This window comes from Setaria viridis, chromosome 5 (genome assembly GCF_005286985.2).
Source record: "Setaria viridis chromosome 5, Setaria_viridis_v4.0, whole genome shotgun sequence".
Classification (NCBI taxonomy): Eukaryota; Viridiplantae; Streptophyta; class Magnoliopsida; order Poales; family Poaceae; genus Setaria; species Setaria viridis.
Genome location: NC_048267.2, coordinates 45,217,425 through 45,245,327, shown reverse-complemented (window position 1 = coordinate 45,245,327; position 27,903 = coordinate 45,217,425). Strand labels below are relative to the sequence as shown.

Sequence of the window (27,903 nt, the reverse complement as noted above, 5' to 3'; positions counted from 1 at the left end):
GTGTGTTATCACTTGTCAATCTATGCAACTTTTAATGTTGATATAAGTCAAATTTAGGGGTGGATAAATCCTATCGGCATGTATTCCTATTGCAAAAATCCTAGCTTCGTTCCTGATTTTAAATAGAAAATATTTTACATTATGAAAGTATTTTCTATAATGAGTCTACTAATATCAACCATGTCTTGTCATTTGTCAAATTGTCAAACTATGCTACTTTTTATATATTGATGAGTTATATTAATTAAAGAAGCTTTACAGCTAAAACGACCTACATTTCGAATTGGAGTACAGCTCCAATCCCATTAGTATCTGGCCAATAAGTGATGTCTTTTATTTATCTTGAAATAATTAACTGGAGTGCTTGCCTTACATGAATGCACTTTGCATTTTACAGGCAGATTATTCATCAAATTCTAAGACATGTACCATTTTATATATAAACAATTATATATTATAAAAAGTATTTTTCGTAATGAGTCTAGTAACATCAACCGTGTGTTGTCATTTGTCAATCTGTGCAACTTTGTATATTGATGAGTCAAATTTAGGGGTGGACAACGAGCTAAGTCAAATTAGACAAGCTTAGCCGACTAAAATTATTGAGTACAGATCCGATCGACCACCCCATTAGTATCTTGCAATATATAATTGATGCCTTTTATTCATCTTGAAACCATTATTTGAAGTGCTTGCCTTACATGGATGCAATTTGCATTTTACAGGCAGCTTATTCATCAAATTTTAAGTATCGCGGTGTGATGTGTGTAGTAGTATGTATTTTCTATACATATCTCATTATGATCTTGTTCCTGTAGCTGTAGTATCATCAATCCGTCCGTCCGTCGCTCAGAAATTGATGTCGTATACCGGCGATTTGTCCGGGTTGAACAAGCCGAAATGCTTCTCCGTCTCGGCTCCGGGCTTCTGGTCCTCGTTGAACATGGCGAAGATGTAGGTCTCGATTGCCCCGGGGCGCTTGGGCGTGCCCTGTCCGACATGGTTGATGAGGTTCTGGTTGTAGGTCCGCGCGTTGTCCGTGCTAGCCGCGTCGCCCCCCGCCGACGGCCAGCCGCTCTCGGACACGACGATGCCGACGCTCCCCGCCCCTGCGTTCTCGAGTGCGGAGTAGAAGGTGTCGACGAGCGCGTCGAAGAGGTTCTGGTAGGCGTTGCCGCCGTCCTGCACGACGGTGCCTGGGGAGGTGAAGAGCGCGTAGTTGATGTCGATCTGTGCCTTGTTCCCGATGTAGGAGAAGTAGGGGTAGACGTTGGCCAGGAGCGGCGCGCCGGTGCTCTGCAGGAACTGCGCGATGGGGCCCATGTGATCCGCCGAGAAGCTGCCCTGCGACGGCGGGAACCCCTGCGTGACGCCGCTCTGCACGGCCGTGGACACCTTGATGCTGCCGCCGAGGCCGGCGTTGTTGAGGGCGTCGTTGATGTTCCGCATGGCGGGGAGGATGTTGGCGGTGTCCCCGCCGGCGACCTCGTTGCCGACGGCGATGTAGCGGAAGGAGACGCCAGAGAAGGCCTGGACGTTGTCCCGGACCCAGCCGGCGGCGGCGTTGGGGTCGGAGGCGATGCTGCCGAGCTTGTCGTTGGGCACGTCCATGATGACGCCGATGTTGGAGCCGCTCAGCGCCTGGAGCGCGTTGCTGTCGGGGAAGTAGATGCGCATGAGGTTGATGCCCTTGGACTGGTAGAGCTGCACGACGTCGCCGGCCGACGGCAGGCCGTTGCCGTTCACGCCGTAGCACACGCCGATGGACTGCACGCCTGCCGTACGTTTTGCATGCATAAAAATATGTGGTCAGTAGATGGATTATTACAATGCGGTAGTATGTAATACATACATTGGGTATATATGGAAATTAAGATATCTCCATGCATGCATCACCATAGAGTATGTACCTGTAGGGATGGCTGCAAAGGTTCCCAGAAGCAATGCCAGTGCGAGCATGGAAGCGGCACCCTGCTTCGCCATCTTCGATCGCTGCTGCTTATCTGCAGCTACCTACGTGCAGGTATGAGAAGAGTAGTGTCTATAGCAGAGCAGGTAGCCAGCAGATGACTGAAACTGCTGCATGCACTGCACTGAACTTTTGCATGCAGTCCAGTGAGGCATGCGGGTCTATTTGTAGGGCAACTTCTTCCAAGCTGGCTCTGCCCGGTTCGGCACGCCACACGATACCGGGTCCATCATTTCCGATCATTTTTTTTTCCCAATCTTCCACCGCTACGCAGACAAAGCCAGCGTAGTTGACCCATCGACGCGTTCCTTTACCTCCTCGACGCTGCTGGTTCACGGGCTCCAGCTAGGCAGCACAACTTGGCGAGCGAGTCCGAAGGGGGTGGTCGCGATCCCGGGCGGCCTAACAGGGAGGGCCGTATGCCCTCCGCCGATCGCGGCCGCTGTGTATGTACCACGAACGATTGTACAGATACGAAGTCGCGCGTTGGCCGGGCTCGTGGAATTCCAAGCCCAGCTGATATTCTGACCACCAGCACGGCAGCAGAACGTACGAACAACAACACAGGAAGGAACACGCAACAGGTAGGTCTCAGCCCCGTCAAACGGGGCAGGATTGTGCGCTCTTCTTCTTCTCCTTTTTCCGTCTGGCGAGGAGAGGGAACGAACAATGCGGTCACCATCGATCGGTTTCAAGGGGCAAGTCGTCAACTCTGTTCAAGTGTTCAGATGTGGAAACAAGGTCCCCCGGTGGTGCAGAGAAGCTGCTACGTGCCTGCCTGCCTAAAAACCGAAAGAAACCGAAGAGTTTTTGACAACAACAATCTACGGCCGGATCAAGTCCTTAGCCTAATCCAAGATGACATCAATTTGCGCCGTCAAGCTCGCGGAAACCCTTGTTCGGAGAGGACCTCATTGTATCCTAACGTTGTTGGTTTCATCGTTGTGCTTTAGTGTTAGAGGGAGAACTGCTATTTATGTAATCTACTGTCATTTGTAATCTGAACTTTTTCCAAAGGCAGTGCTCCTGATGGTTTAAAAGAAAATTGCGTCATTCGGACCTCCCTCAAAAAATAAAAATAAAGAACTTTCATCCGGCCGGTCCAGGAAAGAAGAGGCCCGTGAGCACGGCCGCGGCGGAGTCATATACCAGCCCGTGGGCTGCCAACGATCTGCCCATTACGTCAGGCGTCAGGTTCAGTGGTGGTTCCCCGTCGCTCTAATCACCAAATTTTGCGACCAACCATAGCATGATTTATTATGCGACCATATTTACAAGTAAATAGCTGCACAACACCATCCTTTTTTCAACAGTCGGGTCAAAGTTCAATGGCTCGATGTTCTTCTTCTACCTCCGTCCAGGACTGCAGGTTGTCTTCTACCTCCGTCTTCCTCTTCTGCTGCAACCCAAGCCGCCGCCCCGCGTGCCCCCACCCTGCCGCGGCGCCGTGGAGCTCCGGCGAGAACCTAGCCCGCCTGCGGCAGCCGTCCTCCGACCCCGCCGCCGCCAACCACCATTGTCGTCGTCGCCCTCACCCAAACCCCGCCCACCGGCCGTCCCCCACCGCCCGGACCGGCGGCGCCATCGCCGCCGGCCTCACCGCCCCGCGCCCGCCACCTCCGCCGGGCTTTCCTGCCTCCCCATGTCTTCCTTCTAAGCCCGGCAGTGGAGGAGCTCACCGGTGCCAACCCTCCAACCCCGAACCCCAGCCCTCTAACCCCGGACCCTAAATCTCGCCGGAGACCTCGCCGGAGATGGAGGAGATGAGAGGAGGAGGAAGAAGCCTTGGATGGGTCAGATAAGCAAGAAGAAAATTTCGGGTGTGAGGGGCAAAGAAAATGCTCCATTACCATTTAGCTTTCCCCAAATAAAAAGCTTCGGATGACGGATGGCGGCATGACAAGGATATCTGCATTCTTCATGATTCGGATCATTGTGGTTTGACAGAATGACAGGCAATACTCCAGGGTTCATCTAACAGGTAATGCTACATTCCGTGATCGCATATACTCTTGCAAATACATGTGTATAGAACTAAGTTTCAACGTACTACACTGCAGGTGTGTGACTATAACATGCGTGCTTCCCGAGTCAAACTGTAGCACTTGCAAGCATATTTCCACTCCAAGAGACGAGAGAGTCGATCGCCAGACTTAATCAGAACAGGGGAAGATCGCATCAGCATCAGCTTTCCTGGGTCTTGTTATACTTGTCTTCTCGGCCTGTTCCTGGTGCGTGTTGCAGCAGCTGCTGCGCCAACAACAACGGGCTCCTTTTCCTCCACCGGGGCTTGCTCGTCATCCTCTCCCGCCTCATCATCTTCTTCATCATACTCTCTGTCGTCGTCTTCCTCTTCATCAGACGCCTCGTTCTCTTCCATTATCGCTTTGTTGATCTCCATCTGCGCATTCGTACAAATGTAAGCATTAATATTCTGCTCAGAGTTCACGCATGCGTCCTCCTGAATAATTTGACGACTCCGACTCCTTTTGTAAGTATCCCAACCAAGCAAGCAACCACAGGAAGAATTAGAAATCAATCACATGATACTATCATACCAGTAGAACTGTAGTAGCTCAAGTTTACCTTTTTACAGTGTTTAACGAAACTGAGCCGAATTAATCTCACTTGGAATGTACTAACCGATGGGCATCTGCTACTGATGCTGTTTTAGTGGTAGGACGGAGCCACTGGGAGGACTACCGGAGCAGTCAAGAAGTATGGTTTCGTACCTCCCGTAGGAAGCGCTCGTCGAGGTCGTCGGCAACGCGGGCGGCGGTGACGAGGGTGCCGACGAAGAGGGAGAGCGGCAGCACGAAGGCCAGGATGAGCTGGTTGGTGCTCGGCGGCCCGCCGGCCCGCACGACCATGAGGCCACGCCGCCGCCCGCGACCTCCCACCGGCCGGGCGGTGACCCGAACAGGCTGGCCGGTATACGACGGTGACGTGCTCGCGCCGAGGCGCGCTGGCGACCAGAGAGCAGCAGCGACGAGGCCCCGCGCCATGGCCGGAGTGGGGCTCGTCCGCTACGGCGAGAGGTTTCGCGCAGCGCAGTGCCAGCGTTTGCCTTATCCGTTGCGTTGCTGTTGCCACCAGGCGCTTCCGTGTGTAGGAGAGAAAAGAGGATTGGATCTAACGAAAAGGCTTTTGATTTTAGGCCCATTTATCCAGAAAAAGCCCAAAAGCGTGTGCAAGTGTTCAGCCCAAATATCCTTTTGCTAGTGGCCCAAATATCCGAAATTAAATAAAAGCCCAGATCTTTATCTCTTCTGTATTACCCATGGGCCTAATCCAATTGGACTTTGTCTAAATTTCTTTACAACAAAAAGAAAATTGGCATGAAGCAACGAGTGAGGTGTGTGCATTCCACCACCTCCTGCCGGCGGTCGCGATCGGTCGTAGATTTTCTCCCCTGCAATGCAATGCAATCAACCTCCCGTGACCGGGAGTGATGAAAGGGTCCGTGACGTCGCGCGCGCCGCTAGCCGGGGCTTCCTTTTAATCAAATCCCCACTGGCCACTGGCTTTCGGCCGATCGCAGCACGTCGCTGCCCAAGTGGATGGGTCCGGTCGCGTATCGGCGTCGCAATTGGCTCGTGCGGCACCCCGCCCTCCCTTTCGCTTTCCCTGCGTTCCCTCGCGCCGCCGTCGCGTCACGTCAGGCTCCCACGTCACCGCATCGCACACCCTGACGTGCGCGTGTCGGGGGGGAGCTGTGGGTGCCGTACGAGGAATTCATTAGCCATCTAGCCCCCCAGAGCAAGACTGATCGAGTCATCGAGACTTAACCAAGAACTGGTGCCAACTGTTTCTTGCAGCTGAATTATTGGAAAAGGACGACGTCATCTCTGATCTTCTTCGGTTCTTCTCTGGTAACTTAGAGGGTGTTTGATACTAATTGAAAAACCAATTGTACATATGGAAGTTTGCGAGATGAATCTATTAAACCTAATTAGTTCATGATTTGATAATGTGATACTACAGTAAACATGTGCTAATCATAAATTAATTAGGCTTAATAAATTCATCTCGCGAATTAGCCTCCATCCGTGTAATTAGTTTTATAATTAACTCATGTTTAGTCCTCCTACTTAGCTTCTGAAGATTCGATGTGACATGGACTAGATTTTAGCTAAGAATAACTTTACTTTGTTGCCTGTCAAAAAGATAGAAAGAGAGTGAGAGAGAGAAAACCTTGTTTGGTTGGTGCAACTGAGCTGTTAGGTTATTACTAGCAACTGTCAATTTCTTCTGCCCGGCGTTTCTCTCGTTGTAAGCAGCAGTAGTAGTAGTAACTGTGGTGGATGTGGACTCTTGATGTAAATACTCCCATGCAAATCCAACTCTGCTGTTAGCTCTTGTCGTTGGGCACCTCACTTGAGCGAAAACGATCGGATCTTGCCACCGGTGACCACCAGGTCCATTAACAGTATACCACGTACGTCGCCGGTGAGCGACGGCGCGCAGGTTTGCCCGCATTGCCTGTAGCTCTGCGGCTTCACGGCTTCGCGAAGAGCCAGGCGGCCGGGCAGCACTGCAGTCATCTTTTTCTCCGTAAACCGACCCGTCGTTGAATGATCAAACTTGCAAGTACGTTGGACCCGGCCGATTTGTTGGATGCGCAGCATTCAAGTGGAGTTGCAGGTGTGGTGGATGGTCTTTCGAACAAGACCCTCACTAATTGTTTTTTTCAAGGGGAAGACCCTCACTAATTGTGAAGCTAACTCTTACATTGATTCCTTTCTCTCTCTTTTTTGGTTTTCCCTTATTACAATAATGTGTCATTTTCTAGTTAACACCCCCCCCCCCCCCCAACACACACACACTCCACCCACCCACCCAAACACTGCCCGTATAAACCCTATAACATGCTCGTTCAACTGGGCGTGCATTGGGCCACTTCGAACGTGCCGTGTCTGGACCGCGTGCTTATGGTTTCTGCACACTGCACCTTGCTTATGGTGATGATGGGGAGGAAGAAATTAAAAGGACATCTAAGTAGGAATCCAAAGCACTCTGGATCCAATGGCACAGAATCATCATGTACCGACACGCAAGGATTGCACGTAGTACTACGTCCGACCAGTATCTATACCTCGTACTTCTACTTACTGCAGCAGTACAAGCATGCATATTGTAGCCTGTGCAGTCTGCTGCTAGTATGTGTAGACGGTCCGGTACTAGTTGGGTGCCGTGGCCTCGTAGGTGCACAGAGAGGCATGCGGGTATCCGAGAAGGAAGCATGCAGACAAGTGCGAGCTAGCCATGGATCCATGATGGCAGGCGCGCGCATCACAACAAGGCGCCACTCCATCTCTGCAAATCCAGCGTACGACCACCATATGTGTGAGCTGGATCCTTCCATGGATGTTTGCTAGCTGCTCCCACGATCCATCCTGCGCGACAAAATACAAACGCATATCATGCATCACTACTGGCCCAGCCTCCTCCTGCCGTGCCTTGTTCCGCTGCGTCCGTCGTCCATCGATCCATGCACCCACGGCCCCAGCACATTGATCACGAGCCACCAAACTCGGGCCACCAGACTGCGGGTGCAGGGACATTATCTATCGTCGTCGACGGAAATATAATGGATCTGTCACTGTGTTGTGTACCGTACGCATACGCACAGATCGATGGCGTAATTCGCTAGCTAAGGGACTAGGCGACGTGCCCATGCTTCCGATCTATCGATGAGACCGGCCGGCCTACATATCGATGGGGCTAGCTAGCCACCTACTACCTAGCTAAAGCTCTTGGGGACAAAAAGGCCACCTATTATAGCTTATATATGTGCAATGCATGGGCGCGCGCGCACTATATATACACACCCATACATACTGCTTGCTGGAGGGATATATAGGTGTGATATATATATATAGACAAACACATGGCCTATGCGACCTGATGTGATGCGCCATATGCGACCTGCTTGTCGATGATGATATGTGTGTGTGTGGTGGGCATAATCTTAATTAATTTCTTGGATGGATGGGAGGGCGGTATGGAGCTATACAGCCTCCATTGACGAGGTAGCACACATGTATGTAGTCGTTTGAGCTCACAGCTGGCACGGACAATGCAATGATCGTGATACGGAGCACGTACAGTATAACAGTAACATATAACGCCTATATATCGAATCAATAACCAAACCAACTCGCAATCATGGACTCGCTCCTTACAATGATTTAGCTAGATTCTAAGGTCTCTCTCTCTCTCTATAGCCATTTAACTACTAGCTGCTGTCAGTTAGCGCGCTCGGACGCTACTAGGAAGTGACGGTCAGTAACTAGGGCGCATGACCGGTACCACTTGTTCGGTAATATGCTTATTACCGATCGGTATGAACAGCCGGGAGGTTCCCGCACACACACATCAAGTCACGCGAATTTCATGTGTAATATGCGCGTCCACGGTCTGTCGGATTCGAACCCATGATCTTAAGTCTCATGCAAACCTTCCTTACCATCTCACCTACATAGCACATGTGATTAAGTTTTTTTGAATTAATCCATGGAGAGGCCTATGGTACTGTTGGATATATAAGCACTTTTAGTTTTAATTTAATCCAGAAATAAATCATGAATACGATGAACAGATAGCAGATTAAACGAGACATGTCTACGCAAGATCTAGACAAGTCTATCATTGCAAATAGAATCACACATTCTACCATACTATCCAGTGCTATCAGACTGCAACAGATCATAATAGCTAGTATGGAAGACATAATTTGAGATAAGAGATCGTACGTTTCTTTCTTGATGAAGACTGGCTCCTGGACGACTACCGGGTACAGCAGGCGACGACAATCAGCAGCCTTACGTTGTTCGCGATGGCGAGTGACGCCCGAGTGATGAAGAGGTAGACGAGCCGTGGTGAAGGAATCGACGAAGAACTTGACGAAGCGGAGGAAGCGATCGAGCAATCGCGCAGAGCGCTTCCCAAAAACCTTATTCGCCCTCTCCCGGTGCAGGATCGCTGAAGACGACAGTTCCGGAGACCTGCTCTCCCAATCGCCGGTGCACGCCGACAATCGGGATGGAGTAGACTACGGTGGCGGCGCAGCAGCGAGAGGAGGCAAAAATCCTAGCTCGAATAGATCTGTTTTTGGTAGAGGCCAGTAGGTCGCATATATAGGAGAGCCCACGATTCTCACGTCGCGATCGTGATCTAAACCGGTTAGGATTCTATATATCTCGCTAACTTAAAGACCAAGTAACCAAAAAATAAAACAGCAAGGCGAGGCGAGCGAGCTCGCGCATGTGGAGCTCTCTTTCTCTCCCCCACACACATAGCTTGAAGGAGTGGAGACAACTTCCATATTTAAGTTGGTTATCGCTCCCCTCCACTAGCAATGTGGGACTAAAGACTTGCACCATTCCACCTCTTGCCCACGTGGGCCTTTGAGATTTATTTGAAATTCTGAAATTACTATGGGCTAGGCCCATTATTTCAACAGGTACTCCATGGGGTACTGATGTTATTGCCCGGTCCTAAAAGGTCTTCAAGGATAAAAATTTTCTACCCGATATTAATTACCGGATAACTTTTTATCCGGTACCGACGTCAAGGACGAATGCTCGTATTTCTAATAGTGTGATCTTAGCAGCTAAGCTAGTGACTCTGGGCGGCAGCCCCAAGCAATTGCAAGCTGGTGACGGCGGTGAAACATACAGCAAATAGCCTGGTCGGTGGCGAGCTGAGACGATGTGCCTTTCCCCGGCCGGTGGCATGCATGCACGCGCGCATGGTCCTCCACTCCTCCAACAAGAGAACCGGTGGATCCACACGCATCAATATCCTGCGCCGTGTGGCCGTGGCGGCAGCTAGGGTCGGGCATCCAGCAGGCAGGAGAGCACCGCGCGCGATCGGGAATGAATGGGCCGGCCCATTCCCCCGGCACCTACCCGGCAGATCATCATGCTAGCTAGGTCTGTCCTGCTCTCTCTCTCTCAAAAAAAAAGCTAGGTCCGTCCATGCTCATCGCTCAGAACCTCCACAAAACATTTATAGTAGTCGACGGATCGCTGGATAGCGTAGATATCGATCAGAGAAGAGGACACCCGGCAATTTTTCTCTTCAAAAAGAAGACAACATGCGGCGCCACGAAATGGGCAACGTGCTCCCGCCTGCTGCAACCACGCACAGGCGGCGCAGCAGGCATGTGCATACCTACGTGCCCGCAATATACAGGATACTCCCTCCGACCTAAATTAAGGACTTCTTTGGCAGGCCTCCGGCTCCGGCTCCGTGCGCTTACCGAAGCACGGAGGAGCTGGAGCTGCACCAAACGGCATCGACCGCGGAGCCGTTTTTTAGCACATTTGGGAGGAGCCGGAGCCGTTTTAGGCTTGCATGGTGGAGCCCAAAAAAAGTAGCTCCGCAACTCCGGCTCCGGCTCCGCACGAGGAGTCCTGCCAAAGGAGCCCTAAATACAGGCATGTTTATAGTTTCATGTGTATATCTACAATTGAATGAATATACCATCCTCATCCTTGATCTTCCATTTTTCTGATTGATAAAATTAAGCTCGGCTGTTTCATGTTTGCTTTGTGAAGTAATAAATGTTTTTCTTCCCATGTTTTAGACTGTACAAGACAAGTTGAGCTAAGTTATTGATATGTAGTGTGTCCTTATCCTTCAAATGCTCAAATCATACATGGTCTGCTTCTGAGTCTTATTTTTTTTTGCTCCAATAGAAAATTAGGTTGGGACTCCAAGGACAGTGGGAGTCACTGGATGTATTGCTTAGACTAGTGCCCCAGCAAGATCGTCAAAGTTTCCCATCAGAGCAATCCTTGAGGTATGTAATCCCATATCCTCTCCCCAGTTAGATTTACATACCACAACAATGATTATGCAAAGAAACATATGTACTTTAATTAGGTTGAGATCTGGCGTATCTCATTTCTATGGATTGGTTGCAGGCAATGTAAATGGAAGATGGCACTGAAACTATTTTGTCTTGACCTTGTTCTACGGGCCTTGCAGATTTTAGAGATTTTAGAGATAGGAATCTTGATTCAGTTGTTCTTAATGCTAATAGGAAAAATAAAGTGCACGTTCACTATGGATGTTGGAATATACATGTGAAACTTATGGCCATGTATCTGTTAGAGAGCTGGGTTGTATTTGTAGGTATATAGTGGATCAACCATGTATATTTGTGATGTATATAATATATATATTTTTTTTATTTCTTGTTTTTCTTTTTTTTAATTCATCATAGGAGACGCGGTTAGCAAAACGCGTCTCCAATAAACCTCTCATAGGAGGCGCGGATTGGCAAAACGCATCTCCAATGAGAAATGCGTCTCCCGTGACCCCTCTCATAGGATACGTGGAAAATTCACGTCTCTTGTAACTTCACGTCAGAGACGAAAATTTGAAGATGCGAAAAATGTATGTTAACCTGCGTCTCCTATAAAAATGGTTTACATGGTGTGCATTGATTATCAGCAAATTAACGATCGTGATACGTACTCATCAAAAGATCGCGCACCCGTGGTCGATCCGTGTCGTCGAATTCACTGAATCGATCGGTACGTTGTCGTGGACAATAAACATGCACGGCCCTTGGATCGATCATTGGGATTCTTTGCTGATACCAGCCAGGTCGAACGAACAACCACATTTTACCCGGTACCAGCCGTGCATCACCCTAGCTTGATATTATTGCAGTTTAGGAGTAGCTATACGTACAGCTAGCGAGCAAGATACATACAATTTATAGGTCGACCGAGCAACTCTGGCCGGCCTATTTCTGATTAAAACGTGACGACACGAACACGTTATCGATCCCAAGCTTGCGGCGTGCGTACATAAGTAGTACGTAGCATATAGCTATGACGACGTACGTACCTATAGCAAGCTAGCGTACGGAACGCACGAGACGACGCCTGTGGAAATTTCCACATGCCAGTAGTAGGCCGGTAGTACGCGTGTGCAGTGCATGCGTGTTAACCCCATGCATGCACCGCGTTACCACGCGCGTGCCCGGCCGGCTCTCGTGTGTGCGATCCACCGGCATCGTCGACGTACGGTACGTGCCGTAGCATGTATAGCACGCGGTGGCGTTGTTCGATCGGCTGATCAGTCGTCGCTTCCCCGGCCGGCGGCCGGTGCACGTAGCGACCATGCGATCCCACTGCCATCACCTGCTCATCACACGCACGCGTACGTGACCCTTACCACGTACTAATAAGTACTCCTTCCGTTTTAAATTGTAGGTCGTTTTGGTTTTAGTAGGTTTGTAGATGTCGATATGCACTTAGATATAAACTATGTTCAGATTCATAGCAAAATCTATAAACTTTAAAATATCAAAACAACCTACATTTTGGAATGGAGGGAGCAGAGCACGTAGTACTAGCTAGTACGGAGTACTAAGCAACGCAACCACCCAACAACCCAACGTTCCGATCCTTTATAAAAAAAACCCAACGTTCCGATCCGATCGACGGCCTTATAACTAGCTCATCGATGGATTCAACAGTAACCGATCGATGGATCCAGCCAGCAGCACGGTGTCGGTTCCGTAATAAATATTTATAGGCCGGATCGACGCGACGAGCTTGCGAGGATACACTGCGCCGTGGCCCGTACGCGCGTACGTACGGCGGCAGGCAGCGTGGCCGGCTGGAGAAGGCGAGACGAGCTGACCCAACGAATGAGCGCGCAGTAAATGACCATATGGGCTGTGGGCAGTCCTGCCAAGGCAAGATCACCCGCCATAGATAAATCCACCGACAAAGGCAACGGCCCGATCGCCTTAGCAGCAGACCAGAGGACTAAATATGAACTAATTACAGCACAGATGCAGTCTAATTCGCGAGATGAATCTATTAAAGTTAATTAATCCATCATTAGCAAATGATTACTGTAGCATCATATTGTCAAATCATGGACTAATTAGGCTTAATAGATTCATCTCGCGAATTAGACTCCATCTGTGCAATTGATTTTGTAATTAAACTATGTTTAGCCCTTGTTTACTTCCCAAGTTGGGAGGTGCCAAATTGGCATTTTGCCATAAATGCGACACTGTAGCGTTTCGTTTGTATTTGTGAATTATTGTCCAAATATTGACTAATTAGGCTCAAAAGATTCGTCTCGCAAAGTACAACAGTACAACAAAACTGTGCAATTAGTTTTTGATTTCGTCTACATTTAGTACTCTATGCATGTACCGCAAGTTTGATATGATGGGGAATCTTCTTTTTGCATAGTGTCAAAGTTGGGAGTTTTGTGGGAAGTAAACAAGGGCTTAATACTCCTAATTAGTATCCAAACATCCGATGTGACAGGTGCTAAAATTTATTAGGGTGTATCCATATATCCTTATTGCATTCCTGAGCACTATTATTAATCATCAAGCTGCAAGGGAAAATAGTACTATTATTTTTTTAGCTTTGCAAGATAATTCATTACATGCTTAAAAAAAGTTTCATATTCCGACCCGTTCGAAAAAAAGTATCCCGAAAATTAATTTATTTATAGTTCAGGACTTCAGGCAGCTAGAGTAGCCGAGGACCTTTTGGGTTTTTTCCCCGTGTGTGTGTGTGGTGGACTGGTGGGCGTGAAGATTTGTGCGTGCATGATGGATCGGATTTCGGATGTGCATGCAATGCGATGCAACCCGGTGGCCATGCATGATATGGCTGTAAAGCCGGCAAAGCCTCATATTGGCCAGACCGCCAGAGGACAAAGAGCTGGCTCTGCCTGCCTCTCTACTGTACGTACTTGCAGGGCCAAAACCACGCCCATCCAATCCATTCTACCCTGCCAGCTCCACCTGCCAAAGCCAGCTCACCCTGAAGGCCTTTGATCTTCACTTTTTTTACCGCTGTACCATGCTCTTTACCTCGCCTCCCAACCCATTCCTTTTTTTTTACTCCCTTCCTTTCTGCTGGCTTCCAGCTGGCGCGTTCGTTGCTGAATACTACTTGAATCCTTGAACAAATACTAACTGCTACTCTGTGTTGGATCGGTATGAATGGGGAGGATGGAGAGGGTGTCTTGTGCTCTGACCATCACGTACTGTACCTGCCAGCTCTTGTGTTTCCAGCGAGGATTTTGGTGCTGAGCTGGCAGGCAGGCAGGCTCCAGATCAAGTAATCGATTACCCAGCTTGGGAGTGCGCGTATGCATGGACGATCCCGTTCGAGTAGTTCGAGGTTCCCCTGCACCCCAAATATATGCGCCACATCGATGATGATCGATCTTGGTCGTGCGACACAGCTGGATCCCTGCGAGCAGCCACCTGGACTGGACAAACAAAGCAGAGGGCGCGAGCGGCGCCATCCTGGCCCGGCCGGAGCACACGCAGGTCACAGCTAGCCAGCGCGCCGACGATGAGACGGCCGGCCGGGGCCGAGATCACCGTTCCGGTCGACTCATCCATCTATCAATCGGTCGATCCACAATAGCGAGGCGACGGCCGGCGTAGTGGCGCCATCGTACACGTGGTAGCTAGCCGAATCAGAAGGAAGCGGTTCGTCGGCGCGTACTCCACCGCCGGCCGGTACCACCCTGCCGTCCATGTACGGGCACCGGCAAACCGAGATGGCGAGATCCAGCAGAACAGGGTGGTTCGTACGGCACAGCGGTACAGTGCCCTGTGTGTGTGGCACAGTGGCAGCAGTCCAGCCAGCGCCCAGCAGAGCAGAGCAGAAGCAGAAGCAGCGTCTCCCCGCCCCGCGGCCGTATAGTAGTAGGAGTAGTAAAAAAAGGGTTAATTTGGCGGGGCCGGCGGGCCCAGCGGCGCACGCCCCCCAAACCAAACTACCCATCACATGCCGCAAGGACCAAGCAGAGCCCCGGCAGCTCCCCTCTCCCCCTGCGGCCCTGCCTGCCCGGCACCCCTTCCACGTGCGCCAGCTCACCGCCTGCGCGGCACCACCCCCGCCCCCATAACGGCCGGGCCGCGCTTCCACTCCAGCGTCGGATCGGGATCTTGCGGCGCCGAACTAACGACGACTGCGGGCGAGGTGGTAGGGCCCACGGCACGGCCAGCGCTCGAGCCCCGGGCCCGGGCTCGGGGACTGGGCCGTGGGCTTCTAAACAATCATTATTCACGAGGGGGGGAGGGCGGGTTCCTTTTTTTTTTTTTCCTTGCAGCACCCTCCTCCGTTCCGTCCACCCGCAAATGTGTCCCACGACGGGGGGAGAAAGCTTCCCCCTTTTTCGCATGCCCTGCTCCATGCTGCTGCTACCTTACCTTCAACCCCGCCCTTTTTCCTTGCTCTGCTCCTCATGTTGACCACTACCATATGTTCCGCCAAGTTACTCTCATCCCATTTCTTTCTCTGTACATTGAAATTTTCATGTTATTTGGCTATAAAGTCCTGTGTACAACTACATCACATAGCATGCCTCTACCTTTATGGATTATAACCTCTCAAAAAATATCAAAGTATAAGGGCCCACGTGCCTCCGAACAATATGCTCTGTGGCGACAGCGCTAGACTGATCCTTATTAACCTCACGAATAAGCATGTGCCAGGTTGTATAACCATTTTTGTGTCTACATGATTGCTAATTGCTTTTAGCGGTTAGAGTTTGTATATAGAAAAGGAGGTACCTGATGGCTGATGATGGCATACACGCGTGCAAGTCAATGATTAATGGTATGTATTAAATTTGAGTTGCTAAAATAATCGAAGAAAATCCCTATTCGTGCGTCCTAGACGGCTTCCTATGCGTGGTGTTGCAACGATCTTTATATTTAAACAAACACATCATTGTACGTGTTTTGTAGAGAACATTTTAGTTTACTGCACGACCATAGGTCTTCCAGATATGTTTAAATGCATTTTTAAAAGTCCGGCAGTCTTTGCTGGACCCGTTTTTTTCAAAAAAAATAAATTTAAAAGGACAAATGCTAAAACGGGTGGTACCGTACCATTGTCAATGTGGGATATAGTAATAAATAAAGGAAATAAAAGAAGGTGCTACTATATCTCGTGAAAGGAAAATACTAGGTCACCAACCTGACTGCCCATTCCTGAAAATGCCGGCGACGGTGTGGCTCTACTTTGGGGTGGAGGAATATGTCCTCTAGGTAGGAAGGTGTGGGGTGCGCGCATGATTTTGGGTGGTTGATGGTGCCAAGTGTGTGTGGGGGGGGGGGGGGCTCAGCTGATGTGGCGGGTGGGGCCCGGGCGGGCGGAAGCGGCATCTCGAGGAGCGCCAGCGCCAGCGCGTGGGTGGTGGGATTTCGGGGCGCGTCGCGTCTTCGAGCGCGAGAAAAGAAAAATGAAAAAAATAATGCCCAAATCAAAAAGGCGCAGCGGCAGGGCGGCAGAGCAGCAGAGAGGCGAAAGGGAAGCTGCGAGCTGAGCTGGGAGTGAGCGGAAGCCAGCTGGAGCTTTGGTACGGCCGGCCCGCCGAGACGCAGCTCCCGTCGCCGCTCGCGCGCCCTACGCTCCCGGCCTCCCTGCGCCCGGTCCATGGACCATGGTCCTCGCATCGTCGCATGGGCATGGCACCACACTGGAAAGTCCACCCATCTCGAATCGGATCCTTCTCTTCTCTCTGCCTGCTTGACCACCGGCTGTACCGGCCGGCTCCATTATTTTGGGAGGAGCTGCTCAGCTGGGGCAAGTGACGTGACCAGTGCTTCCACTGTGCTCCGAAGGACAAGCTCGCAAGTGCCTCTTGCTTTGGGCTTGTGGCGTTTCCATGCGAATGATTACGACCTTTTGCCGGAAAAATGGTACTACCACTATACAGTGTGTCCTTGTTGCCGATCCGTGTGCTTGCTCAAATCATCTGTGAAGCTACCCAGAGGAATGCTTAGCAGCAGTATCAAAGAGTGTAAACCTTGTCGGTCTGACGCGACAAATCACGACGACGTAGATCGTGCGACTGTTGCATCCAAAACCACACGCTGTTCATGTTGTTCAGACATCAGGCTGGCTCATGGGCGGCGTCCACGCGGGGATTCGCCGCGCCTTTTGCTTCTTGTCCAGAACTGTAGCCGCGCTGTCTCCCTCCTCCTCCCCCCATGTGTCCCACACACTTTACTATGCGCGGGGCCCACCGCCTCATTCTATTTCGCTCCCCCACTCCTGCCTCCGAAGCCGCGGCTTTTCCCCGTTGTGCCCTCGGCCGCCTCTCCCAAATACCAGCTCTGCCCCTCCGACCAGCCCTAGCCATCAGGAAAATGATTTTAGGGGAGAGCTGGTCCCCCCAAATCTTGGGGATGGAATCAAATTTGGGATCTCCTGGAAAAAAAACGCAGGCAGCACAACGCAACGCAACGCAGCATCAGAAGAGACGAGATGAGATGAGGACTGTGCGTGCGTGTTCCTTTCTTGCTTGACTGCGAAAGGTGACTAACGAGGTCATGCTGAATAGTCAGATTATAAGTATTGCACTACATAATTTGAAATGTCAAATTAAATTACTGACATGACACACATGTTGTTTCTTGACTGCAGTTGCCTTCTCTACGGTTACAAGTTAATAACACACAGGCTGGTCCATAGAACAAAAGGGTAAAATAATTCATTACCTCGCCAAAAAATAAAATAAATGTCCCTGGGTTAATAAAGTCCTAACGTATTGTTTGCAATTACGTTTTAATGTGTACCCCCATTTGAATAGATCCTACACGTTTATTTGTACTCGTAAAACAATTTGTACTATGGCAATATTACTATTTTGTATTTCATGGTAAATCACACATCTTGGGGGGGGGGGGGGGGGGGGGGGGGGGGGGGGGGGGGGGCGCGGGGGCAGGAGAGGGAAACACAGGAGATTGTTCCATCCTGCGGCGGCAGAGGCAACGCGTGGATGGTGGTGGCATTCATTCCGCGGCGGCAAAGTTCGTTAATCCTCGTGGAGCTTTAACGGTCTGGAGATTCTTCTCCGAGGCAGAGGCCACGCATCCCGCGCCCGCCCTTTTGACCGCACGCAACACTTGACCGGCGGCCTTGCATTTAGCAGCTTCACCCACACGCAGCAATACTCCGAGAGCTAATTATGCTGCCCTCCCCCATTTCCAGCGCTGCACTTGCGGCAGTGTACACCTCAGCGAGCACGCGCATGCACGATTCCCTTCACGTGCATGTGCCTCCGGTGGAAACGGCAAGGATAACCGGAATAGTTTTCGTTATCGCTTGACCACGCTTATCTTGGGTGTAATGAGCAATTAAGCGTGGTGGTCATCGCTACCTCCCGGCATGCGCGCGAGCTCATGTCACTGCATACTGCACAGTAGTGTACAGTTTGGTTTCAAAATCAGTAGTAGTAGAGTATGTAGAAGAGGGGGTAGGGCGCGTGATTTCAGCAATTATGCCGTTCATGTGATGGGAGCAAGCAAGGCGGACGGACGCGTGTGGGAAAGTGTGGAAAATCCCGGACAAAATGATGATGCGTCGTCGTACTTGTGGTCTAGTAGGAGCGATCACGAAGCGGTCGGTGTCCAAAGAAAGTGACTTGTTTGTTATTCCAAGGAAGGATGGAATTCCTTCTTCCAGTAGTGTAGTGGTAAGTTGCAGGGAGAGCCTTTGTAGCTCCACGTTTTATGCTCCGGTCCACTGCACGGCGTGGATGATGCGTGGCCATTTGTTTCGGCCGCGATCGGAGCTTTAACTGCGCTTCAGTGTATAGTCACATAGGCCATGTGTGTTGGACAGTGCCTGCCTGCCTCTGCCTGCCTAGGTAGAGTGGTAGACTGCGAACGAAGCAAAAAAGTTGGCAGCGGCAGCGTTCACTCACTCGCGCGTGCCTCTCTCTGACTGCACGAACAAACGGGTAAATGAGGTGGCTGGAAACCGGTGGTGAATCGTAGGGCCTTGGTCTGGTCTGGCCGTGTTACGGCCATGAGCCGCTGCTCGCCGGCTGCCGGCGTCCGTCCGCGCGCTGGCGCTCGTCACGCGCCGGTGCCGGCCGCAATTAATAGCCCCGGGCGCGCGCATCATGCGAACGGTGAAGGCGAAACCACGTGCGGCGGCGGCTACGCGGGGTCGATCCGTCGATGAATGCGCGGTGCAGGGCAGGCGAGAGTCGCGTGCCGGTGGCGGCGGCGGCGCATGCCGCCCTAGATGACTTGGCCGGCAAGAGCAACGGCCGCGGTGGGCGCGCGGCGACGAGACCACGCGTTACGCGTGGGAGGCTCTGGCGTCGTCGGCCGGCCGCGTCGCGTCGAGCCATGTTCGGGAGCCGAGCAAATCCGCCCAGAAAGCACACTGCGAGTCCGAGTCATAGGAGTAGTAGAGTAGGACGGCTTCAATCAACCGTGACTGCGCGAAAGCAACGGAACTTTGAAAACATTCGGCCGCATGGCGCAGGGAGGAGTACGAGTACGGGCACGGCCGAGCTGCCAGTGCCCCCCATGTGTGGAGTAGTATTTTCACGCGGATGCAGCGCAGACGATGGGCAGCGCAGCGCATGCAGGCCGCAGGCGCCGGACGACGCTGAGGCGCACACATGACACACGCGACGCGATTCATTTCGTTCCTACACGTAGTACCATCCACTCGCGTACGACCCGGCGGAAGGCGGTAGCCTGGTCCCTCCCGGTCAAAGCTGACCGCCCCCCCGTCCAACGCCGGCCGGACGTGTAGGACCCCGGCCCGGGGAGACTCGGCCGGCCTGGCCTGAACCGGCTGAACCGGGCAAGTGCTGGGGTGGGGCCGCTCCCCGACAGAGGTCAAAGGCCATGCCGTCCCACGCACCGCCCCACCCCGCGCCCATATCGGCAATTCCCCGGCGCGCACGAGGGCGCCCCCGTCTTTTCCCACAACCACCACCGCTGGCTTTGCCCCTGCGTCGTGTGCCGGCCCACCGCCGCTGCCGCTCATGTGTCCTTGGACTGCACTGGACTGTCGCGTCCGTCGCCCAATTTCCGGCCAGCGCGGGGGCCTCCCTGCATGATTGCTTCAACGCAGGGAAATGGATCATCGATCGATCGCCTTTTGGGTTTGAAATTTCCATGCCCAATGCGGCGCCCGTTTGCTGATTGACTCCGCCGCTTTGGTTATGTTGACCTCCCGCCATTGCTTGCTGACACTGACATCACCACCACCACTACCTGGAATACTTGTGCAGTATCCTTTTTTTTTTGTTTGAAAGGTGAAATACTTGTGGATTTGGGGGGAAAAAGAAGCAGCACGCTAATTGCGTAAGACGTCTTCATTCAGCCATACTACAGGATAATCATAACAGGAATACACGCGATGACACGAAACTAGGCTGTTCTTCTGAAGCATATCCAAAACCTTTCAGCACGTACGGGCTGAAATTAGCATGCATCATCTTAATTGAGCTGGCGTTTGTTGCCACCACCACGTACAAATAAAGAGAGAGGGAAATCCACAACCACAAAGGATGGATACTAATCTCTGAACCGGATGACATCGAACATGACAAATCCGAACGACCTCTCGTGCAAAGAAATTCAGCCATGCTAATAGTATAAGCACACAGATCAAGCGTGACTTTATTTTAAACGAGGGAACGCAAATGCAGGCGCAAGAACAAAGACCGCAGCAGGTCAAAGGCGAGGAGAGAAAAAGAGCATTTCACCTCACCAAGAGATCAGATGCAGGGACAGTGGCGGCTGCCGCAGAGTGGAAATAGGAGGAAACTGAGAGGGTGAAAGCGAAAGAAATCCGGCCATAATAAAAAGAGCAAGCCCAGGCCCGCGGCCACGCTCTTGGCTTTCTCCTCCTCTCCCTATTTCTATTTCTCCCCCCCCCTTCCCTTCTCTCTCTCTCTCTCCACTACTAGCCGCCCCTCCCCTCCGCGCCGCTCTCTCTCTGTTCCATCCCATCCCATCCCATCCCGCCCCGTCCCATTCGCCATTCCGTCGCGCGCCGCCGGCCGGACGCCGCGTCCCGGGCGCGCGCGCGGGGTGCTGGCGCGGATTCGCGGCTCCCAGGAGGGGGGCGGGACCGCGCGCCCTGGGATGCCGTGATCGCCGCCGCCGCCGCGCGCGCTCGGAGCCGGAGGGGGGGGGGGGGGAGGGTGGGGGATGGGGCGGGTCGGGCTCGGGGTGGCGGCGGGCTGCGCGGCGGCCACGTGCGCGATCGCCGCGGCCCTCGTCGCGCGCAGGGCGTCCGCGCGGGCGCGCTGGCGGCGCGCCGTCGCGCTGCTCAGGGAGTTCGAGGAGGGCTGCGCCACGCCGCCCGCGCGCCTGCGGCAGGTCGTCGACGCCATGGTCGTCGAGATGCACGCCGGCCTCGCCTCCGACGGCGGGAGCAAGCTCAAGATGCTGCTCACCTTCGTCGACGCGCTCCCCACCGGGTACGGGCCCCCCTTCTTCTTCCTGCGCTTCTCCCTCCCTCATCCTTACTGCCTGTTGTGTGTGTGTGTGTGTGCCGTTGCCTTCCCTCGTTCGTGGCCTCGCGGCTCCTTGATTTGAAGCGCTTGTTTCTTCCTCCCTCCCTTTTTGAGTTGTCCCTTTTGTGATTCTTGATTAGAACGCACACAAAATAAAGTTCTTTTCCCACCCTGTGTTTCTTAACTGACATGTTGGTAGTTGGATCATACCCTTGCATCTCGCCATCTTGCTCGGTTTCGATGTTCCTCCGGTGCGTGTACGCAATGTGATTTCTTTTATTCTGTTCCCCCCTGCTTCCTTGCCTCCCGACTGATGTGGAGCGAAGCGCATTTCTCGCTTTCCCTTCGGGTTTCCTTGCTAAATGCTGCGCGTACGGATTCCCCGCTGCTTGGGTTATTCATCGGCTTGTTTGTTTTGATAAAGCGGCGGCACGCCAGGACGCACATTTCTAACCTTTTTGCGCCCAATGCACACTGCATTGGGCGTGCCATTCCCCGGACTAGTCGTGTCAGTGCTCAGTTGGGGATCGTTACACAAGCTTCTGCTTCCTGCTGTTCCTCTGCGCTGCTGTGCAATGGCGAACAAATTCGGGTCTCTACTTTACTGATGTGTTCTTCCAACAGTGAACGAATTTGGGCCGTTACTTTTGCTCTGATATATTTTGTTCATAAAGTCGCCATCTTTATTCGATTCCGTATAATGCCGCGCACATCTCATCGATTTTCCTCGTGGAATTCCCGCAAATACGACGTCATAAAGTTGCCATCTTTGTTGGAACGGGACAGAACGATGCTGGTTTCTTGCTTCGCCTTCCGCCGGAGCTCAAAGGCTACCCTTAGTGCCGGTGCCTGATGCCTATTGCGCTGCAGTGCTGCACCTTAGTGCCGGTGCAGCTCCGGGGCTCAGACCATTAATCTCGGCAGATGCCAAGAAGTTCCCTTGTGGCCCCTCCTTGGGCATGCACTGTTGGGTTGACGCTTGCATTCATGGAGGGGTTTGGTGTCCTGACCGCCATAAAGGGTGTGTGGAGGGTGGCATCTTGGGACATGAATCTGCCTAGGCTTTTATGCGCCCGGCATTGGGTTCACAGGCGCCAGGTTGTATTCCACAATGGCAATGTGGCCTGGGACGTTCTCTGTCAGACTGGAATCATTGCTTGGGGAGGCCACACTTTTTGGTGTGCAAGAATATCTGATGATGATGATGATGGCGAGCCGAAATGCAGAAATGTTTCTTTGTTCTACTGGATGGGGATTCTCAGCTGTTGCTGGTTCAAGGCTGGGTGCCTGTACTGTCCCTACAGTTTTTCATCTGATTCCAAGCTGAACAATCAAGATGAAGGCCAAACCAGACATTTAGCCGCTTAGTTACCCATGGAATCTATTCATTTCTATTGATCTGTCCTAGTTGTCTAGGTTCAATGATTTGTTTTAGGTAGCTGCTGTTGCAACAGCTTAGCGTGATGGTAGTACCATCTGCATGACAGATGGATACACATTGGTTTGGTTTGTCTTTTATTCTTTTGCTTCTGTCACATGCTTGGATTTTAGTTCTGCAGAGTTTCTCGTTCATTGACAGTGCGTGTTCTTGTGATGATTGGTTATAAGTTGTCTATTTTGTGACGGGAATGAAACAATTTCTTCCAGGTTTGCTTGATCTTATGTAGAATGCAGTATGCTAGAACTTTGATATCTTTGTTCTTTAATTTGTGACCGGTTTCATATTTGCTAAGGAATAATATACCCTGATGATCAAAAGCATACAATTGCTCAATTTCATCGGCTTTGCAACACCATTTTTCTACTCATAACTAATTTGCAATTCTGCATTTTATTCTGTAGTGTCTGGGTAGGAGATATGAGCTTCTTCCATACCTAGTTATTTGTTTGTGCAACATTTGATCCTAAGGAAATCTTTAGTACACTCACAAGTCACAAGTGAGATGTGCTAGGCGTTAGAACATGCACATGGGAGATGCTCTAGCCGGTAGAGCACACACAAGGGAGGTGCATCCATGGAGTTGGCTTTGAGCTGGCATGGTGTCGTTGTGTGGCGAGCCGTTAGAGCACTCACAAGTGAGATGCACTAGCTGTTAGAGCACAAACAAGGGAAATGCACTTGCGGTAGAGCACACAAAAGGGGGATGCATCCATGGAGTTGGCATTGAGCTGGCATGGTGTCATTGTGCGGCTTGTCGTGAGGGGTAGTGCACATCACTTTGGTACGCAGAAACGGATACTGTTCACGTCCGTTGCTTGTCATTGCATGCACAAACGGCTATTGTTGTCTTGCACGGCTTGTTTGTATCGTAAGACTGAAGCATGAGTTTTCTGGGTCACTAGTATGAACTGGTTACTGTGATGAGGTTGGTTAATTGTTGTCAGGGGAAATGTTTTGTGCTGTTTCAACAACCTATTTTAGGAAATAGTAGCATGTTTTTAAAACTTGGATGGTGTAGAGGTGTCCTTGTAATCATAGAGTCAAGGAGTAAAATTGTAGTCGTCCTTTTCAGATCATACAACACTGTTGTGCACTGCATGTTCTATGCTTTATGTCATGGAGAACAATTTATGTTCCCTTTCTTTTTCTGAACAAAATGTCCATACTGACTTCAGATTTGTACCTTTAACAGAAATGAAGAAGGCATATATTATGCCATCGATCTTGGAGGAACAAACTTTAGAGCATTGAGAGTAGAAGTTGGTTCAGGGTCCGTGGTCACCAGTCGGAAAGTTGAACTTCCCATCCCTGAGGAATTGACCAAGGGTACAATTGAGGTGCTTGTCATTTCATTTAATTTCCATTTTCTGATGAACTATGTTTCTAGGATGTGCCTCTGATTTCTTGTTCAACTGCAGGAGCTATTCAACTTTGTTGCCATAGCATTGAAGGATTTTGTAGAAAGGGAAGATGGAAAAGATGAAAAAAGGGCGCTTGGTTTCACATTTTCTTTCCCAGTTAGGCAAACTTCAGTGTCTTCAGGGTCATTAATTAGGTGGACTAAAGGGTTTTCAATTGAAAATGCGGTAAGGAAACTTATTTCTATACCAGAACTGTGCTTACTGTGATAGATAAGTTTTTCATGCCATTTAATCAATAAATCAGGAGTCATTGTGTTGGTAAATGATCGAGACCTTTCTAACATTGTCTTTGTAATGTTGGTAGATACGCAATCTCTTTTTGTAAGGAGAATGCAACATGTGATATACATGGAAAATTGATATGTACGCATGAAGTTGCTATATGTTTTCTACCACACAGTCAAGTATTCATTTTGTGTGAATGCCCTGATTGCACCTCTGGTTACCACTTTATTTCTGAACTTTCTATCTCAGTTGTGTATGCATATAATAGGAAACTCAAATTGCTTTCTTTTATTATACGATTGCTTTTATGTCCAGTTTATCATTCTAATTTTTATACGATTACTGATGTGAACTATGCAATAGCAGGTTGGGAAAGATGTGGCTCAATGCTTAAATGAAGCTCTTGCTATGAGTGGACTAAATGTGCGAGTCACTGCTCTGGTAGGTTGTTGGCTTGTTGCCTACATCTGTTGGTACTGTATTTACTTTGATCATTTTGTCCCATTAGGCAAGCCTCTTTTAACATAGGTTAATATGGAACATATTTAGAATTTTGTGCATTACAATATGGGTGCCCTTGCTTGAGTATAATCAACTTAATCTTTTACCGGATATTGGATTGAAAGTATGATCCTTGCACCCTGAACATTGTCGTGCAAAAGAATTTTTTTACAAGGTAACTCAAATACTTCTTTAGCAGCTTTCTAATTATTGCACAGACGGTACATATTTCTGCGCCATTAAATCTTTTTCCTGATGCCAGCCTTTCCTAAATTATTAAAGTTTCTCTGTTTAGTTTTGATTTCCTGATGAAGTCACGAATTTGCTTTTCACCAAACATTTTCTGTGAGCTACCAAGGGAATATTGTGATGCATATTTTCAACCTGCATGTGCTGCTAAGGTTATTGCTTTTTAATTATTGCGTAGCACCAACACCTTTTAAATACTTATCTTCATGCTATTTCTACAGGTGAATGACACTGTGGGGACATTAGCTCTAGGCCATTATCATGATGAGGATACAGTGGCTGCTGTGATTATCGGGGCTGGCACCAATGCTTGCTATATTGAGCGCACTGATGCAATTATTAAATGCCAGGGTCTTCTTACAAACTCCGGTGGCATGGTATATTCTTTATCCACTTTGTTCTGTAGTCAAATTATCTATCTTGTCCAATATTCCTGTGGAGGAAAAAAAAAGATGGTTCTTATGTTTTATGTTCAAATGTTTGATTCATCAGGTAGTAAACATGGAATGGGGCAATTTCTGGTCATCACATTTGCCAAGAACTCCTTATGACATCTCCCTAGATGATGAGACACAAAATCGCAATGATCAGGTGCAACTTGTGTAAAATACCTTATGGAATATCTGTCTTGATTAGTAAATATGGCTGAACAAATTTGTCATTGATGCAGGGCTTTGAGAAAATGATCTCTGGAATTTATCTTGGGGAAATTGCAAGGCTGGTGCTCCATCGAATGGCTCTAGAATCAGATGTTTTTGGTGATGCTGCTGATAATCTATCTACCCCCTTCACATTGAGGTAAATTTAATGCTTGCTATGCTTTGCTTAGCTCATATTATTGTGCTGTGGAAAAGGGGACTGGGGAGGTAGAATGATTTGATGGGAACTTGCTTACCTGGTACTCTGTAATAAGTTCAAGGCTATACTATTTTGTATTTTCTCAACCTTGCCTTTTATTTTCTAGTCCCAGATGAAATACTATCCATTTGGATTATGAAAATAGCAAAACTCCTTAAAAGAAAATGTTGCTGAGTCCTTAAAAAAATGCTCTCAGAGTATTTCTTCTGCTATGATTTTTCCTATTCACCGAGTTTTATCTGTGCATTACATAGCTCTAGTGTTTTACTGCCCCTTTGAACTTTTGGCTACTGCATCCTTTTTTCTTTTCTTTTTGGTAAGATTCATGCTGCTCCCAATTCAAGTGGCAGTGCTTATCTTTTAGTTGAGTATTGCTGCTCAGCTGAGCATCTTGATTAGAACATTTTTTGTGTCACTGAGCTTTAAAAGGGAAAACTTTACTTGGCTGATTTCCTTGATCTGAACATCAGTGCCTAACTAAAGCTTGTTCACAAAAAACTATTCCTAACATATGTTTTCTACATACTGTTTGTGTTCCAGCACACCACTTCTGGCTGCAATTCGCGAGGACGATTCACCGGATCTGAGCGAAGTCAGAAGGATACTGCAAGAACATCTGAAGGTCAGCTTTCCTGATATCCACTAACTCAAACTCAAACTAAAACATGCGTGTTTGCTCCAACCTGTATGTACTGAAAGGTTTTGATGATTCCGTTGCAGATACCCGACACTCCTCTGAAAACCCGAAGGCTTGTTGTCAAAGTCTGTGACATCGTCACCCGGAGAGCTGCCCGCCTAGCCGCCGCAGGGATTGTAGGAATACTGAAAAAGCTTGGCCGGGATGGGAGCGGTGTGGCTTCAAGCGGGAGAACGCGAGGGCAGCCTCGGCGGTCAGTGGTGGCGATTGAGGGCGGCCTGTACCAGGGCTACCCAGTGTTCAGGGAGTACCTAGACGAGGCCCTGGTGGAGATCCTAGGGGAGGAGGTGGCGCGGACAGTGGCGCTGAGGGTGACGGAGGATGGGTCGGGGGTGGGCGCTGCCCTTCTCGCTGCAGTATATTCGTCGAATAGACAGCAAGGTTCCATATAGGGAGAGATGGTGATACAGGAGCTAGCCCCTCTGTGCAAATGTAAAAAGGGACATTGTTTGATATCTATATTCATAAATATAAAATCTGGTCTTGTGCAGAGAAATCACATTTCTCCTTCCTATCTCGGCTCTTAATTATATTTAGTCTTTTTTTTTTTGCCTTGGTGGATGTAGGTGTTGCTGTGTATTAGTAGCTTGTTTTTCTTTTCGGTGCCAGTGAGGCTGGATTAAGTTCTTAGGAGGAAATTCAGATAGTTTTATTTTCTTTGAAGGGAACAAATTCATTGTGAATCCGAGCTGATGATGAACTGATCTTGTAGGCCAAATCTCATGAAAAGCTGAGATAGACCAGACTAGACCACAGTAATAATCTATTTTCAGATAGGTGCAGCGATGGACATCACATTGATCCTCGAAGGTGAAGGCTCATTGGCCGAGAGATCCATGATCAAATAATAAGATTTTTTGACATCTCAGTTTGATGACCACGGTAATGACTTGACATCTCAGCGTGACATTAACCATCTCTTGTTGCTGTCAAATAGTGGAGTTTTCCACTCCTTGCGATTTAAATGGCAGGTGTATGATACGTCCTGTACTGTTCTTGCTAGCATTGGCCAACATCATAGGTATTTGTGAAAAAGTGATTTTTTAGGTAAAAAGTAGGTAAGATAAACGAGGGAGGACTGAATGCGCATTTACCGAAATTAGTAAAGTCAGATTCTCTCTAATGGTTAAGAAGCCCATAGTAATAGTGGCCCGTACACCACGGCTTACATGCGTGGGCCATGGGCCTGAAAAGGCGAAAGTCGGAGCCCACGTGGAACTCGGCGCGTGCGCCATTCGAAAGGCGC

At 49.8% G+C, this 27,903-nt stretch overlaps 3 protein-coding genes across 4 annotated transcripts; 1 reads left to right on the top strand and 2 right to left on the bottom strand.

Moving 5' to 3' along the window:
* Nucleotides 1–634: 634 nt before the first annotated feature.
* Nucleotides 635–2,099, bottom strand: LOC117857774 (glucan endo-1,3-beta-glucosidase, acidic isoform). The gene is made up of 2 exons (XM_034740631.2): nt 1,911–2,099; nt 635–1,775 (listed from the first exon to the last, which is right to left on the bottom strand). Exons 1-2 carry the CDS (start codon nt 1,981–1,983, stop codon nt 850–852), a joined length of 999 nt encoding a protein of 332 aa, XP_034596522.1. The 5' UTR covers nt 1,984–2,099; the 3' UTR covers nt 635–849.
* Nucleotides 2,100–3,858: 1,759 nt separating this feature from the next.
* On the bottom strand, nt 3,859–5,068 carry LOC117854817 (uncharacterized). The gene is made up of 2 exons (XM_034737070.2): nt 4,702–5,068; nt 3,859–4,370 (listed from the first exon to the last, which is right to left on the bottom strand). The coding sequence occupies exons 1-2, from the start codon at nt 4,972–4,974 to the stop codon at nt 4,173–4,175; spliced, it is 471 nt and encodes a 156-aa protein (XP_034592961.1). The 5' UTR covers nt 4,975–5,068; the 3' UTR covers nt 3,859–4,172.
* A 15,881-nt stretch (nt 5,069–20,949) lies between these two features.
* On the top strand, nt 20,950–27,153 carry LOC117857862 (hexokinase-3). 2 transcript variants are annotated; one of them, XM_034740756.2, is made up of 9 exons: nt 20,950–21,229; nt 23,899–24,043; nt 24,125–24,292; nt 24,719–24,793; nt 25,324–25,479; nt 25,595–25,693; nt 25,773–25,900; nt 26,501–26,582; nt 26,681–27,153. In XM_034740756.2, exons 1-9 carry the CDS (start codon nt 20,958–20,960, stop codon nt 27,047–27,049), a joined length of 1,494 nt encoding a protein of 497 aa, XP_034596647.1. In that variant the 5' UTR covers nt 20,950–20,957; the 3' UTR covers nt 27,050–27,153. The 2 variants fall into 2 exon arrangements, with proteins under 2 accessions (XP_034596647.1, XP_034596646.1); XM_034740755.2 differs by having other exon boundaries at nt 24,716–24,793.
* The last annotated feature ends 750 nt before the right edge of the window (nt 27,154–27,903 follow it).

Coding starts and splice junctions, on each gene's coding strand:
- LOC117854817 (XM_034737070.2), bottom strand. CDS start 4,974: ATGGCGCGGGGCCTCGTCGCTGCTGCTCTCTGGTCGCCAGCGCGCCTC. Junction 4,371..4,701: donor ACGAGCGCTTCCTACGGGAG/GTACGAAACCAT, acceptor ACGAATGCGCAG/ATGGAGATCAACAAAGCGAT.
- LOC117857774 (XM_034740631.2), bottom strand. CDS start 1,983: ATGGCGAAGCAGGGTGCCGCTTCCATGCTCGCACTGGCATTGCTTCTG. Junction 1,776..1,910: donor CTTTGCAGCCATCCCTACAG/GTACATACTCTA, acceptor AACGTACGGCAG/GCGTGCAGTCCATCGGCGTG.
- LOC117857862 (XM_034740755.2), top strand. CDS start 20,958: ATGGGGCGGGTCGGGCTCGGGGTGGCGGCGGGCTGCGCGGCGGCCACG. Junction 24,794..25,323: donor ATGTGCGAGTCACTGCTCTG/GTAGGTTGTTGG, acceptor CTATTTCTACAG/GTGAATGACACTGTGGGGAC. Junction 25,901..26,500: donor TCTACCCCCTTCACATTGAG/GTAAATTTAATG, acceptor TTTGTGTTCCAG/CACACCACTTCTGGCTGCAA.